The 16,564-nt window shown below is 42.0% G+C and overlaps 1 protein-coding gene across 3 annotated transcripts in view; it reads right to left on the minus strand.

The window, feature by feature from the left end:
* Window positions 1-16,564, minus strand: part of cadm2a (cell adhesion molecule 2a) — a 181,031-nt gene that overhangs the window by 21,105 nt on the left and 143,362 nt on the right. For all 3 annotated transcript variants that reach the window (XM_035626230.2, XM_035626232.2, XM_035626228.2), the window contains 2 exons: window positions 11,880-12,032; window positions 8,433-8,570 (listed from right to left, as the gene is read on the minus strand). In XM_035626230.2, the coding sequence (XP_035482123.1) occupies window positions 8,433-8,570; window positions 11,880-12,032 (291 nt within the window). The remainder of the gene's footprint in view (window positions 1-8,432; window positions 8,571-11,879; window positions 12,033-16,564) is intronic.

Consider the following 16,564-nt stretch of genomic DNA (forward strand, 5'->3'; position numbering starts at 1 on the left):
ACCAAAGTTGCATCACAACATAGAATGTAAAAATACAGAGTAAATACTTGACTGAGATTCTATTTGCATACCTAACATCACCTCGGTAGTGTGTTAGGAATTCTTGCTTTTCAACAGGTTCCCAGTGGTTGAGACAGAAAAAAAGGGAGACTTTAAAGTCTTTATAGTGATCCTGCATTACTACATGATTCAAGAACTGGGGCTGTGTCGAGATAACAGATGACATTTGATGATGTTTCCATTTCTGATGAAGCCCCAACCTACATAAAGGACATTAATGTTCTCTAAAAGTGTTAAGTTTGAGTCATGTAACAGAAATGACTGTCCGCTTACAGACACATCCACCTGCAATTAATTTTCTTTAAAAAAAATAAAACAATACTATTCTTCTTCTCAGTCACATCTTTCAACCGGTCTTTTGCGGGTGGTCGGTCTCCACACATAGTGCCAGCAGCAAGTATTTTAAACCATATCAAGCCTGCAGATCCACACAACAACAAGATTTTTTATTTTTTAAATAGAAAAGCAACTACTGGTGTGACGCATTCAGCTGTCCACACTTATCCCTGCATTCTCCTGTTGCCCTGGTTTGTAAAATCATGTCCCTCGTTTTATCCAGGGAAGCATCAGTGTACAGTATGTGCTATCCCTCCACCATGGTGGCCGCCCCTTGTTTGAATCTCTTAAAGAGACTGTTTATGCTCTGTATCCTTCTCGCCTCTGTGCTCATCTGCTCCACTTTCCAAGCATCCCACCCCACTGTCCTCTCCCTCTCCCTCTCCATTCTGCCAATCAACTACTCCGCTCAGTCACTTCTCCCCCAGCCGAAGCAATGAGCCTGCCTCCCCCGGAGATGAATGAGTGACAAGTCTGCAGTGGTAGTAACATCCATCCACCCTACAGGAGGACGGGGGAAATGGCTGGATTTCTGCACGAAAAGAGAAATTGCAGGAGACAAAAGAGAGTGAAAAAGAGTTCAGAGCTGGCGAGAGGGGACAGTGAATTTATAAAACTATGTCCTGCTTTAGAAGCTGCATACATTCTCCCACCATTTGTTATGCTGAGTTCCCATTCACTACTTCAGCCTGCCTCTGTGTCAAGCTTGTCTTCCTCATTGTATCTGCAGCCTTGAAAGGTTCCTTCTTCAGATATACTGTTTTAAAGTCACCTTTCCGTCCACCTCGATACATCTTTTTGTCTGTTCGCGCTCTCTTCTTCTATCATTGCTGAGGTTAGTTCTGGGGTTAATGATTGTTGGGTTTAACTGGGACTATGGTGACATTATGAATCATATCATTGTTCATGAATTGTTCTTGACTTTTACAAACTGGAAAAAATAATAGGTTTTATCATACACCGACTTATCTGGGAAAGAAAACGTTATATTACTTTTTTTTTTAATACAGACAGCTGTTTCAGATTTTTCTATATTTTTCTCTAAGCGCAGATGAGGATTATAACTTAACTTTTCATGTTAATTTAAAACATAATAATGACTTTGTCTGAATAAACTGAATAATCATCATGGATTACACGCATATCTTTTCAAGACCAGAATTTAGGAACTTCGATCATTGTGCTCGGCAGTAAAGCCTCTGAATCTACTAACCTTAAAGTTCTTTCTGCACTGAAAACTCCCTCTAGTTGTTATTGGAGGTTGGTTTTCAACAAAATACACAAGATTACTTCTGAAAGTCTTCTAACATCCACTCGGAGAAAACAAGAACAGTTGTCTAACAGCAAGTAAAACCTTGTCATTAAAGTGCGTCAATCTGCGTGCACACTGTTGCCTTCTGCACTGTGACAGTAGGTATAATTGGTCTATAAATATCTTATCCTTTTTTAAGCACAGTCAAAAGAGCAGCTGACATCGAGCTGCCATCAAAACTCAGATTTGTCAATCAAAAAAACTAATCTGGCTAATAACGCACGCACGCACACACACACACACGTACGCGCACACACACACACACACACACCCAGGATGAAACACATGTTAAGAGTGAGTTATTGCAGCACATCCATATTATCATCAAATTTGGATGTCAAAAAAACATTTAGAATTCTCTTCTTGTAATACTAATTTATATATATATATACAGTATATATAGTAGGGTGCAGCATTTTTAAGATGATTTAAATTTGGCCAGAAAGAGCAAATGACCAAATGAAAGAGAGGAGAAATAATTACTAGCTCACAATTGAAAACAGTCAAAGGCCTTACTTAAAATGGCCACATGCGCTTTACTTAATATTTATTTTTGTCAGATTCAACATGTACAAAAACATCTCTAACACTATCAGCATTTAAACAGGTTTTTCTTTTCTTTTTTTTCAAACCCGAAAATACTGCCATATTCACCTGTTGTGCCTCTCCTCACAAAAAAAGCCTGGCAACAGTTGACTGTGGCTGCGGCACAGTGTTCTGTGGGTGTGTGCTCAAGGCTCTGCATCATTGGTGTGAGCCAGGAGACTGCCTCGGAGGATTAGAAATGCAAATGACAGGCGTAAAAATGTGAGAATTTTGACCCTTTTATGCCATTTCACAGGAGAAAGGGACAACCCAGAGAAGAAGATGGGGGGAAGTGACAAGAGGAGGACTGCTGGGACGGGGAAGGAATCATCAACAACACCGAGAGAGCTGACTAATCCTGGCAGCAGGGGGCCAAGGGATGACTTCACTGAACTGCATCCCATCAGAGATTTAAAACAATTTGCTTTAACAGGAACAATGTAAATTTGTCCGTGGGTTATGGTGAAGATAATTAAAATGTATGGCTTTACAAAACAGACATTTAAACACAATGCAATTCATGATGCAAATGAACCCCCCCCCCCCCAAAACAAATCACGTTGCCGGATGACTACCCAAACTGGGCCCTTTCCTTTGCCTCTCACATGAGCTGCATAGCAATACGTATGACTACACTTTAAAACAAGAACTTTAATACACAGCAGGCTCCTGCTCCAGTGAGGCGTGGAGATGGTATATTGTGTCCTCCACCATCTCCTCAGTGGATGGCAGCCCGGCTTGTCTGACCCGTCTTCCCAGCTGGGCTCTGTGCTTAACTGACAGGTGACTACGACCAGGGAGCACTTTCAAATGTTAGGAGACTTTCTATCAGCGGCAGCTGGGAGACCCATATCATAATGTCCTTTCTGACATGAAACTCCCCGAGCATTCACAGCTAAGAGGCGTCCACTGTGGATTCGTGATTCATGGTTTTCCGCTCCAAAAGGAAGAGGTCTGCTCGGCCCCGGTGCCTTGGCATTTAGAACTGGACAGGCGCTCCTCCTCCAGGATGTTGCTCTTAATGGGCAGAGACAGTGGGTGTAGCAATCTGATCTCCTCTTCTTTTTTTCCCCGTCGCAACGCTCAAGTCGAAGGCAGTTAACCTGATCACACACACTGTTCAGCTGCCAGAGACCAAGCATAAGTCAGATAGCGTTGTACGTGGGAATATTTAATCAAGGTGATTTAAGTTCAAAGGAAGAAACTAAGTGGAGGTTTTACATGAGGTATTTGTGCCAAAGATATTTCTACTCTGTATTCAAGCTGTCATGGGGTTGAAGAGTTGGACAAAAACGAAGATTTGTAGAAAAATAACGAAGATTTACACACAAAAAAATCTTACCAACTTAAAAAATACTAGGGTATATATATATATATGTAATGCTTTTTCATTTTTCCTCGAGTGTGTTATATAGGTTTTTTTGTTTATGTAAAAGGTCTGCAAAGTTATAAAGCCCAAAGTCCACAGTAAAGGGAGCTCCTCTTCCCGACAGAAAACACTGATCCTGAAGCTCCTGTAACACCACGTCAGTAGTCCAGCCATACCACACCATACCATACCATATCATAACATTTACTACCATACCGTAACATTTACTACCGAATAGATTCCCATAGATCTCATCTCAGGCAAGTGCTCGGACGTGTTCTTGCATGCAAGGGCTTTTGCAGTTGTGCTGCTCACGTATACAGACTAGAGAGCGTGAATATACATTTGTGTGTTTGTGTGTGTGTGTGACTCGAGCATCTTTTATTCATGTCCCTTTGACTTGCAGGAGCCATCTTGAAATTACATCTTTAATGGTCATTGATTCACTCCCACCCAATGGGAGGTGGCGAGTATAACTGCAGTCCCAACGCAGACTTTTTAAGTAGTGAGCAAGGTTGTCTCACACCGCTGAAATGACTGAAAATGTGTTTTTCGTTAAACTAGAAAACTTCTATTTCATTGTTTCACACGGCCACTCGCAGTCTGATCAGTGTCGACGTCAACTCGTCTGAAATGACTTCCAGGAGCTGTGGCCTCTTCGCTTTCCTGAACAGCTGCTTCCAGAGTAAAACCTCAGAATAATGATGTCCACCTTATTCTGTTCTCACTCGCAGCATAGTCAAGGACAATTACCCTTAAATGAAGAATTAGCCAGCACTATTTCAAAAGGTTTGTGCAGTCAATCTTTTACTCTCCAGTGAATGACAACCTAGGGTAAAAAAAAGTGCAAGGTTCTGTACGTTTGCAGTGATAGTTCCTTGTCCTTGACTAACAAGTTTGACAACAGAATAGAGATGTGACTTCAAGAAAATCCAAATCAAATCTCTGTATTTTCTCCCTTAAGCCCCCCTCGGAATAGAGCTATCGCATAACATGATGAAGCAATAACCTCTACAGTTTAGGTCAGAGAGTATGCGAATGCTAGTCAGATAGCGAACATCCCCAACCTTACTTGAAATAAATATTCATTTCATCTATGCCTTGCTTGGTCTCCACACAGCCCCCTCTGGTTCAGTGGTGTGTAAACAAGTGCTACATGTGGCGATATTGGCAGAGGCCTCTCCGGGTTACGCTGTGTAACTGAGATAGAAATATATCATTACTGGGTGGGGACCGAGGGGATCTGAGGGACAAAGAGACTGAGAAATAAGAATATTGGATTCCGCTCCACACACACACACAAGCTTATGTCCTTACATGCAGGCTGTCTGCTCCATCTGTCTGTTTTGCTCCATCTCTCTCACACGCGCACACATTCGCAGGCGCACACACACTTAGCATAGGGTGTCGCATGTGAATGGGTGATGGACTGCTCCAGTGGCTCTGCTGGTAATATAATCTTCTCTATTCCCACAGATCCCACACCAATATGTCACAATTGTCATTTAGTCCCAGCATGGTCACCCACAATCAGATGGCTTTTCACACTGAACACACCCGCATCCTGTCAGGATGATGAACACTTCAAGTGTGCTCACATACACCTTCGCATGCATATATACATATATTGTGTATTCACGTGTATTGCCCCTTTTTTGTTGGTTTACTTTCATGTTTATTTATTTAGTCTGATTTAATGAATGTGGACAGAGGGTCAGACTAAAGGCGAGTGGCTTGCTGTGTTGGATTTGTTTTGCACATTCAAATGCAACACACACACACACACACACACACACACACACACACACACACACACACACACACACACACACACACACACACACACACACACACACACACACACACACACACACACACACACACAGTGCTTTATGCCAAGATTTTTCACGAAGCTCTCTATCTGTATCATAGATGTATGTAACAACAATAATAATAATTGATCATGATTAATAATGATACTACAAGAAAGTGGGACAATCATTTTCAGAAATCGATGGGAACTTGTTTCCACTCTGTCCAGAGTCTGTGTGCGAGATTAACATGGCTTTTTTTGGGGGGAGAAGAGGATGTCCCAAGGAAGTGTGAATAAATGCGATGGCATAGATTCAATATCATCTCCCAGCCACAGTTAATGAAACTGAGAGATAACCATCATCCTGCCTAAAACTGTGTGGGAAACCGGCATTGATCGGGGCTTATCTGTTTGCTTATCTGGACCCTGGGAAACCCTAATGTGAGATAGCGGGCTCAGCTGTCTGCTCTTAAGCTCGGGTAGAAAGGGTGTAGTGGCAGACGCTGAAAGAGCTTTTCGGTGAAATCACTGAGAGCTGAAACATCACCTCCACTCGACACTCTCCACGAGTCCAATAGCGGATCTGACAAGAATCTCCTTATCTGACATTTGAAGTCCCGGGATTGGCTTTCTGTTCTGGGACAATGTTACAAAGATTTATTTTACAACGAGAGAAATGACTAGATTATACTGATTTACTTTTTAATGTCCCACTTATGTCTAATACTATAAGAAGCAGTTCATATATATATAATTTATGACCTCAACAATGTCAAGTGTGCAGTAGAATACATTCACACAGAAGGGCAAACCTGAACGTGCAATTCCTTTCGGGGTAAAGAACTACAACCTTGTCACAGTGAATAATATAGTGACATAAAATTGGAGGCCCAAATTAAAGATAGTCGTGCGCCAAGTTAAGGAGAGAATTATAACATCTGACCTTAATGAGAAAGCGTGTCCTCTGGAGACTGCCTCTACTTCGGGCCACCAAGGATATCTCTTACTACCTGTTCGCTTTCTTGTGGTAAATTAAAAGAACACGATGTCCTGGCTCAGCCTCCATTTGCCTTACAGGGAGCAAAATACTCACTATGCTAATTAGGGTATATTCAGTTTCTGTTCGTTTCATGTTCCTCAGAAGGGCAACAGGAGGAAATATTAAGTCGAGTGACAAACTACTTAAATAGATTACACAAATGTGGTGATTAGTTGGATACCAAAAATGAATGAGAAAAAACCCCAAACTAAATGTGATTTGGAGAACTACAACCACACACAGCATTTAGTAAGTGAAGATTATTGTTGATTATAATGATATCGTTAGTTTTGAGGAATTTTTGTCCTATCCTCTCCTGGGAAACTGTCCATTGAGTTTTCTCAGGTCACCGAGCAAGGTCATTGTCATATGGCAGGCCGAGACAGTCGGTGCATAGCTGAAGGCCGTCTCGGGAGGAGTCATAGTCGCGGTGAGATGACGACATTACTCTGACAGAGCTACTGCAAATACACTACAGAGACCGGCAGATTATCTCGGGACGCCACACACTGACCACCCTGTTGATCTGCGTAACGAACCGAGGTCTGTGGGGTTTAACTAAAATTCTGCATCTTTCTATTCATTTGTTTGTTTGTTTTTTTATGTCAATTTTTTTTTGCAATCCTATCTCTTTGTTTACACTTGCAGTCATTTGAAATTAGAAAAAAAGGGTGATTTGCATTTTGTTATTTGCTTTGTGAAACAACACATAAACCTTGACAAAAGTTCGGCGAGATCTGTGACGGTCTGTCCGGCTGGGTTCTGCGTTTCATTTGATACAGAGTCGCATCTGTTACTCTCTTCCTCAAAGACACAATTTCATCATCCCATGTCCCCGGCTCTCTTTTCTTTTCTACTCTCTCTCATCTTGTCTGACTGTCTGTATCTCTCTTCATCTCCCTCTCAAGCAGAACAGAGCGGGAGCAGGGTGGAAATGAGGTGTGGAGTCCAGTCGGTGTGATTTAGAGCGGCCCTCTGATAACAAGGAAGGTTAATGTATCAGTCTCAGGCCAGAGGACACATGCTGAATCTGCTGTATCAGAAGCAACTTATTCGGAACAAAAACATACTGTAGAGAAATCCACTGCAGCAGAACAGTTTGAAAGCACATTTGTGCTCTGGTTCGTCAATTACAAAGCATAGAGAGGTGACGAGAGCCACGATGAAATATGACAATGCACATGTCTTAGTATCTAACAGGACAGTGGAGATGGCGATGGAACGCTAAAGAGACAAATTGTGGGCTTAATTGATTTGTTTGTTCACAATGGAAACTATACCTTGATACTAGAGATATAATTAAATCAGTAAATAGTAAATGATTAATGGCACAGCATGATAATAGTTTTGCATTAAAATTTATGGTAAGTGACTAAATCGTGACTAAAAGTAAAAAAATGCTTATCAAATTTAGGACTGAATTCTTCAATTTAGTATCTAAAAACACATTATTCACGTCTTAAATATAGAAAACCTAAATGAGGAGGGGCGCTCAATTTGACAATGTCAAACAAGCCAATCACTAGCCCCCCTTACGAAAGTTGAATTAGTCACCATGACTCTCATTCAGGGGCTGCACGGTGGTGTAGTGGTTAGCACCTTCGCCTCACAGCAAGAAGGTTCTGGATTCGAATCCCGGAGTCTTTCTGTGTGAATGGGGTTAGGTTAATTATAGACTCTAAATTGACCAGTTGTTTGTCTCTGTATGTGGCCCTGCGATAGGCTGGCGAGTGGTGAACCCCACCATCTCGCCCAATGTTAGCTGGGATTGGCTCCAGCCCCCCCCCCCCGCGACCCTTAAATGTATAAAGCGGTAGACGATGGATGGATGGATGGAACTCTCGTTCCAGTGTTTGCATGGTATAATAATGCCTGGCTCTATTACACAGATGTAATTCAAGACACAGATGCTACGTACCTTTGACCTCCTTCTCATTCCTGAACCAGCGCAGGTCAGCGGCGGGCTTGCTGCCCTGGGTGATGCAGGTCAGAGTGATGTGGTCTCCCTCCAGGGCAGGCTTCGTTAAGCCAGCGATCTCCGGCTTCTCCGGTACACCTATAGGACGGAGTGAAAATCACAGCGACGGAACTAATTGACACAGCTGCATGTCAACAAAAACATTTTCGCGCCGAATTGGGAGCTCTTCCCCAGCTCAGCCTCCTGCCGGGGGATTAAAGAGCAGACCTGCGGAGCAGCATCCCCGAGCAGTGTCGTGCTCCAGAACACATCGGGGAGGATTCCTGCTCAGGATGGTCCCTCTAACTACTCGCCCTCGCCCCCCCCCCCCCCCCCCCCCCCCCCTCCTTTCTTCAAGGGTCGCTTCACACAAATTACAAAGAACCATATTTTCTCATGCACCCCCAGTGGTGCTTAGCCATTCACATGGTTTTTGATTTTCTTCGGCCAGGTTGTGAGACATCCGCCTGTGCCACAACCCAAACACAAAATGGAAATGATGGGGTTTTATGTATGGTGCTCACACAACGAAAAAAAAAAATGCATTCAAGAAATTCAACAGCAATGTGTTAAATGTCCAGGTTTCTCCAAGTACGTCTACGGCAGAAACAGGAACTATGACAAAACAGAAAAATTGTTTGCGTATGTGTGTATGTGTGTGTGTACACGTGAGCAAGCAAAGGCTCATGACCACTGCGGAGGCTACGAGGTTGTACTGAAAATCTTAATCACTGGCCTTTCCTATAATGAGTGTTTTACGCGTGTAGACTCTGCCTCTCTAATGTCAATGAGCAATAAGTCTGCCCCCGGCTGAGTGACAGAAAGGTCTGACAGTCAATGCCATTGACTGACTCCGGCCTCGTCTCTCCACCGCCTGTAGGTTTTATGGCCAGTGAAAGGTCCTCCTGTTTTCTGTTCATCATCCCATTAAAGGAATTAACTCCTGACAATAGCCGCTGCTGGACAGATACAGTGTGGAGTGACATCTGTCCGTCCGCATCTAATTAAATACCCTGTCCTTTTCAGTGTGCATGTTCATCTAAGTAGATGGTTTAATTCAATGTTTTCCAAGTGCACAAAGTGCCACTGTTGATATTCTTAATTTCATTGCTACTGTAATATCATCATGGTGTCACTACCAGCATCACCAACTTCAGCGGCAGCACTCGACACTGGTTCGAACGCCACAAATGAATGTCCTTTGTCGTTCAAACACTATATCCTCGGAGGCAAAGACTGCAGGCAATCCTGCGAAAACTGCAATCAAACATTTTGTCTCCTTCTCTCCCCATGTGCAACCACGGCTCATTTTTTTCTTTTCTTCCACTTCTTTTGGTCTTCTTCTATTGTTTCATGCTGTCTCAACTTCTAAAAAAAACACTGTTTTCACGCTGCTATCGAAACCATGGGTCAGCTTCAACCGGACTGAGACCCCCTCTTTTAGTAGGACTGCATTTCGGTCCGTTGGTCTCGACCATGGTCCGTGGCATCTTTCACACCTTTCATGTTGGTTCGGACTGAACTGAAAAGTCTGAGGGTCTGGACCAAACAAGATAGGTGTGATAGCGCCCCAAAGTATTGTGATGTAAGTGTAAGTGTGGCTTGACTCAGTAAATTGAATGATGGGTGTTCTCTTCAACTGAAAGAGATCAGATCAAACACAATGCTCATCTTATACAGTCAAGTTCCCCATGGATGGCCGGAGGCTGCAAAGCTTTAATCCTTCTCTCTGTGTGTGTGTGTGTGTGTATCGGTGTGTATTTCTCTTTTCACTCGTGCTACGTGGAGTGTGTGTGTGCTGTGGTGTTATTGTGCGTGCATGACTGTTCAAGCATGACCACAAGGGCTTTTGAGACATGAAAAAGAAATGAGGGCTCGATTTCTAATGCGTGGTGGATAAAAAGAAAAAAAGGAAAAGTGGGTTCCACGGATAATTCCTGGCGTCATTGCAAAGAAGTTATTTAGCACCGAAATCAAAGTCAGCTGCTAATAACTGAACTTTTGCGTCATGCATCTTTAGCAGAGCTCGTGGCATGACTGTAGGGGGGACAATATCCGTCGATCCAGACATTGGTCAACACTGAAATATCTACCGGATAAATTGCCAGGATGTAGTTACACACATCCATGTTCTCGTCACGGGGAATTGTATTCTTGGTGATCCAGTAAATTTCTTTTACATCTGCAGTAGAGCCATCATCGGGTAAAAAGTTTTATTTGAACTTAGTTTTTTGACCAAATACTTGATATAATGAAATATACACTTAATGTCATACGAAAAATGTTTGGGCATTTTGTCCAAATGATTTTCAATATTTCTGTGTTCATTCTCAGCACTCCAGGCCATTACCAGACCCTTTAGGTACGTTTATAAAAGCTCCCTGTGTGTCTCCTGGCTTACAAAATAATGTTGTTCATGCCCTCATTGAGCAGTAGCCTTTAATGTCTCTAATTCTCAGAATGCTTGTTAACACAGAGAGCCGGCTAATGGTCCTGCGGGGGATTCATAAAGCTTCGCTGTACACAGAATTGGTCCTATTGACAAGAATTTAACAAAATTCCTAGAATTGTGATGTTGTCTAAAAATGTCCCCTCGCGGTTAAAGCTAGATCCTGGTTATGAATGTGACATATGTGCTCTGAGGAGAGCTCCTAAGGTGAAAAATAATGTTGAGAGTAGGGATTTAAGAAGCTTAAGAGTTAATGGTTTAGTGCAAGCAAATGATTGAGCTAATAGTAAACACTGTCCATTTGGCTTTTTTAGTTCTTTTACCCACTTCCATTACAGTCTGCTTGTGCCCTGGTTTATGGTATATTAACATGACAATCAACATGGCTTCTGGCCGGCAATCAATTGATGAAAGCCGGACAATTGTTTCCCTAAGTAATATCAAATGGATTATCTACTAAAATTACCAGCATGGAAAATACATACAGGCAAATAGATTAAGAGTAAATCTGTGTTTTTCGCAAACATTTTGTGTGGGACCATAATGAAAATACAGTTGTTACTAAAGGGAGAGGTGGCCTTCCCAGTGCGTTTTACTTGTCTGCTTGTCTTTGTCTTAAAACCATCACAAACAGAAAAAGCTTAACCTCCACCAAGGCTGTGCAACTAACTAAATACTGCTGTGTGTGATACACTGTACTTTAGAGGCTCATCTTTCGGTGTGTTTGGTAATGCTGATGTATCACCGGTTCAATATGTAAAATTTGGATTTGAATTTTGGTAAGATCCTAAGATACAGAGAATAAAGGCTTCTCCTTGGAGCATTTTGTACGACATGATTGAGTTGTAGATCTTGTGTTCAACGTATTCCTGAAAAATGTTAGAATAATAATAATAATATATATATATAGCAAATCTGAGAGGTGTGACATTTCCTCGAGGCAGGATGTTTGTACTCACCCAGAACAGTCATGTATGCTTTGGCCGTTCTGACGGGCATGGTGAAGAGGGAACAGGTGTACATGCCTTCATCCGACAGCGTGACATCACTGATGCTGATGGTCAGCTCTGACCACGACGCGCGCACCAGCTCAATCCGGTTGTCTCTTAAAGCTGGACACGGAGACAGACAGAGAGACAGACAGGTAAAATGTCAGTAAACCTAAAGGATGAGGGCTGCTGTTATTGTCAGTGTAGCTGGGACCCACAAACCAGCTCCTGATGTACAACCAGAGTTTAATAGATTTTACACACAGCTGTAACATTGAATACAGTGGCTCTTTCTCTTGTGCTCTTTTTACTTGGTAAAACTATATGTGTCTTTTTTGTATTAATAGCTCATATTCTGTATTTAAAACTGTGTAGAGTTCATTCTGTTAGGTCTATTGGATACATGGACGCACACAAACGCACACGCAGTAACAGACGTGGAGAAAGGAAGAGCAATCCGAGTGGAAGGGGCAAAAAGTGAGAGGTTAACAAATGTGACATCACAGTAACTGAAACTGGCAAGTACAGAAATCAGTGGTGTGTTAATATTCTTATGTGCATACTGAAGACAAAACAAAAACAGCAGCAGTGTTGTACCATCTGAACCACACACACATTATTACTATTATTAGACCCTAACCGATATATCAGTTGGTCAATACCAACATGTGTTAGGCTCTTTGTTCATTGCTTACTACTTTGAAATTGATATAGTACTAGTCAAACCAAGTTGTGTTGCGTGAATAATTTATGTATGAATAAACACAAATGCACAAACAATCACAAATCATGTCAAAAAGTGACTGGAAAACTGAACTTTCTTCTTTGTTGAATCTGAAAATGCATCCCTCGGCGCACCCCTCTAGTCCACCACACTTACACAGTCATTCTCCCCTGGAAGCCCTCGTAGACATTTTACTTATATGAAAATGTAATCTTCCAAAAGACATAATGGGAATGGAAATCAATAATGCAATAACAGGCCAAGAAAGAGGCCTAATGAGAGTTTGGCAAGATGCGAGACTTGAAATGGATTTGCTGAAATTGGATGGCCAGTTGAGAGATACTCCACACAAGACTTTATACTTAATATCTATGATACACTGGCAGCATGCATTATGGTTTCACACCGTGACGACACCCTGGAAATGACAGGATTCATCCCTGTTGTGTCTAAAATGTGCATTCTTTCTTGAGATCAGACCATGTGCATTGTAGAGCTCACCAAAGAAATTCATTCATTCTGTTTCGTGGCCCGGCAGCTCAAGACTTTTATTCAATCCTTTCCTCTGCAAGTACAAACCTTATTTATTATGAGCACCCAAGGCTACTTTTATGTCACTCTCCATCCAAGTGATTTGGAGCACACCTCGCTCAAGTGCTCAGTGTGTGTGTGTGTGTGTGTGTGTGTGTGTGTGTGTGCGTATGCATGTGTGGCTATGCACGTCTGGATTCAACCCCTAAATATGTATAATTATTTGTGTACATGCAGAGGTTTACAGTATGTCTTATCTTACGGTAATTTTGGGAAAACATACAAAATGTAGAGCACTGTGGTTTTGTAACCTCTACAAAAACTAGAACAGTAAAGGCCATTAGTCAGTCTGTTTGTAGGGCACTTTAAACAGCAGATGGCTGAACGGTGAGAAACAATATACCCAAGGTATCCAAAGTTCTGAGAGTCTGTTTCAACATCTTAAAGCTCGGAGCCATCATTAAAAAAAAAAAGGTGAGATTTTTCCGATTCCTCCGACACTGCCGAAAATGTGGGATCAGGCATCAGTGAGTATGCAAATCTATTGTAAGTACTTTCTAAAGTATGACAAATATATAAAGAGTGTGATTTACCAAGGGGTTTAAATAACTGTGACCTATAGCCATTAATTGCTTGATTCAGCCAGATTCTAAATATTACTGTACATCTGACTGACTGAATCAATATAGAGAGTATTGGCTGTATTTTTACTGATGTATTGCTGTAATTTGACAGGCGCTGGTGAATGTCAAGCTCTCGATCCGACTATGAAAGCAGCCACACAAATTGCATCCTCTTCACAGCTTCTGTGTACGCGTGCCGCAACAATCACAGAGCTGACGAATGTGGAAAAAATGTCAGCGTGTGCACTGTATCTCATTTGAATGTCATTTGGCCTGCCCAGGGACGGATACCTTTGCTTTGTCACTTCCAGGATAAACACCTACAGTATATATGGCAGTCGATCTGTAATCCGTTTGGCTAAACGACAGATCTCTCATTTCTTTTTTGCATTTGTTCTGTCCCTTCCTGTCCCTCGCAACACCAGTTATCCAGACATGCCGCGCACTGTGCCCAGGCAGGCATGACATGTTGGTATGAGCTCATGACAAATCTTTAGGCTTGGCACCAGTCAAACTACATTTCTGTTCCTAAGTGTGTGTGTGTGTGTGTGTGTGTGTGTGTGTGTGTGTGTGTGTGTGTGTGTGTGCACATGGCCATCAATGCAGGACCACCAGTGCACGGACACCAAATTAGTTTTAGCCTAATGCACTGCCAGTTCATCTAATGGTGTGAACTGCCTGTAAAGATAGTCATTATGTTTCATGATAGAATGAATACACACATACACACACACACACACACACATTCATACGCCCCGTCTGATCAAAGAACCAACTAAGACAAACCACAGATTATTTTTGCCTCTGTATCTCTCTCTCTCCATTTCTTTTCCCCCCCCGTCAGTCTCTCAGTTTCTCTCCTTCCTCCCACCCAGACCTCATTCTGTCGTCTCAGGCAGCTCCACTCACCTGTTAAAAAGTGTTTAGCAAGTTAAACAATGCATTAAGTTCATCTCTTGTCTTATTTGCTTTGGGCGAGAAAGGATGTGCAGGAAAAACATCAGAAAATAAATGTACTGTCGCTGGCTCGCTAGCTACGGTGATGCCACCCTGCACAGCCCTCTGTGGGAAGTTGTTTGTGTGACATTGAAGTGAATGGATGGATTGATATTTCTTTAACAGGTGTAGGGAATATTTTGACTTGTTGGTCTAATTGTAAAGTGATTTGATTGAATAACTGGTAATATCAAAACTTTCCTTGCATGATACACCAATGAACACAAATCCAACACTATAGTTTCATCGGATCTGAAGATTGTGATCAGTGCGATTTGAATTTAATGATTTAGTTTCTGCATTTTGTCAGTGCTTACAGGCGGGTATCAGGATAGCAAGATGCCAGAAAGCAGGATCATCCTGATCCCCCTGGAAGGGCGGATTCAGACCGGATTTAAAAACATGAAAGGTGTTATATATAAAAGCATATAATCATAATATAACTGCTAAGGATACAGTCAATAATACAGAAAAAAATAAACTTGCATTTCAATCAAATGAACAAAATACCATACAAATGGTTAGACTGCAGACAGAAAAGTGGGTTGGTAAGATTGTTTTGTCTGTGATCATTTTCTCCATTCGGGACTTTCTTCTTTAATTTCTTGGAGTAATGAGTTTCATGGCTTATATGTATCTCATCCATGTAAAATCTGATATATAAATTCAAATAATAATAGATTTTCTTTAAAGCATTAAAACAAGAATTTTGGCAGGACTGCGCACTCGCACTCGCACTCGCACTCGCACACACACACACACACACACACACACACACACACACACACACACACACACACACACACACACACACACACACACACACACACACACACACACACACACACACACACACACACACACACACACACACACACACAGAGTGCATTATGCCAAGATTTTTCACTTCCACTTTTCCTCCATGCTTCGTCTCCACAGTAAAATGAAACCTCTGGTCGCTCGCTCGCTCTGTGGCCAGTGAGAGGTTGGATATCGACACAGCGCAGAGCTGAGGAATGTACCCGCTGCAGCCGCCCGCCTCCCTGCCATCCATTAGAGACCATTAGTGCGTATTGGGCCTGAATGTGTTCATGTAAGACGCCATTGTTGTCAACATGCAAGAGGGAGTGATAATGTATTCCACAATAACAACTACTTAGTGAGTGTACCACCACGTCTCCCTTCTCTCTTCTCATTTAACCTTAGTCTGCGTCTCTCTGCGAATATAGAAGGCGACAAAAGACAAAGCTGCACTTTTCGGCATCAGAGTTTGATTTGTTTCAGCAACACATTGTCAATACACCTTTGTGTGTTTTGCTTCTTGTTTCTTTACAGTCTGTGCATTTGTTTGCGTGGGAGACAGACACATTTTACACATTTGATTGCCTTAATCTCAGAGAACTGTCCAAGAGTACCTTGAGGTATGACAACTTTCATGATTTTGAGGACAACAGAGAGAGTTTCATATTCAGACACACTGTGAGGGTGGAAAGATAAATAAATAAAAAAAAAATACTATTATTGTTATCTCAGAGGAGCCGTCCACGCTGAGGCACACTCACTTCATTATTTCTAATGTATGAGAAGAAAGGCCCAACTCTGGTGAAACGGTCTTATGGAAACTGACTGTGAATTATCAAAACGTTTGGGATTATGTTAATATTCAATCGCAATCTTTGACTTATTCATGAGTAACAGGTAAGAACGCATAAACAGTCACTTTCTTTAAATACTTTCCTTTATTCTTTTGTGGGTCCAAAGCAGTAACATGTTCCATTCCA

Source organism: Scophthalmus maximus, chromosome 2, assembly GCF_022379125.1.
Source record: "Scophthalmus maximus strain ysfricsl-2021 chromosome 2, ASM2237912v1, whole genome shotgun sequence".
Classification (NCBI taxonomy): Eukaryota; Metazoa; Chordata; class Actinopteri; order Pleuronectiformes; family Scophthalmidae; genus Scophthalmus; species Scophthalmus maximus.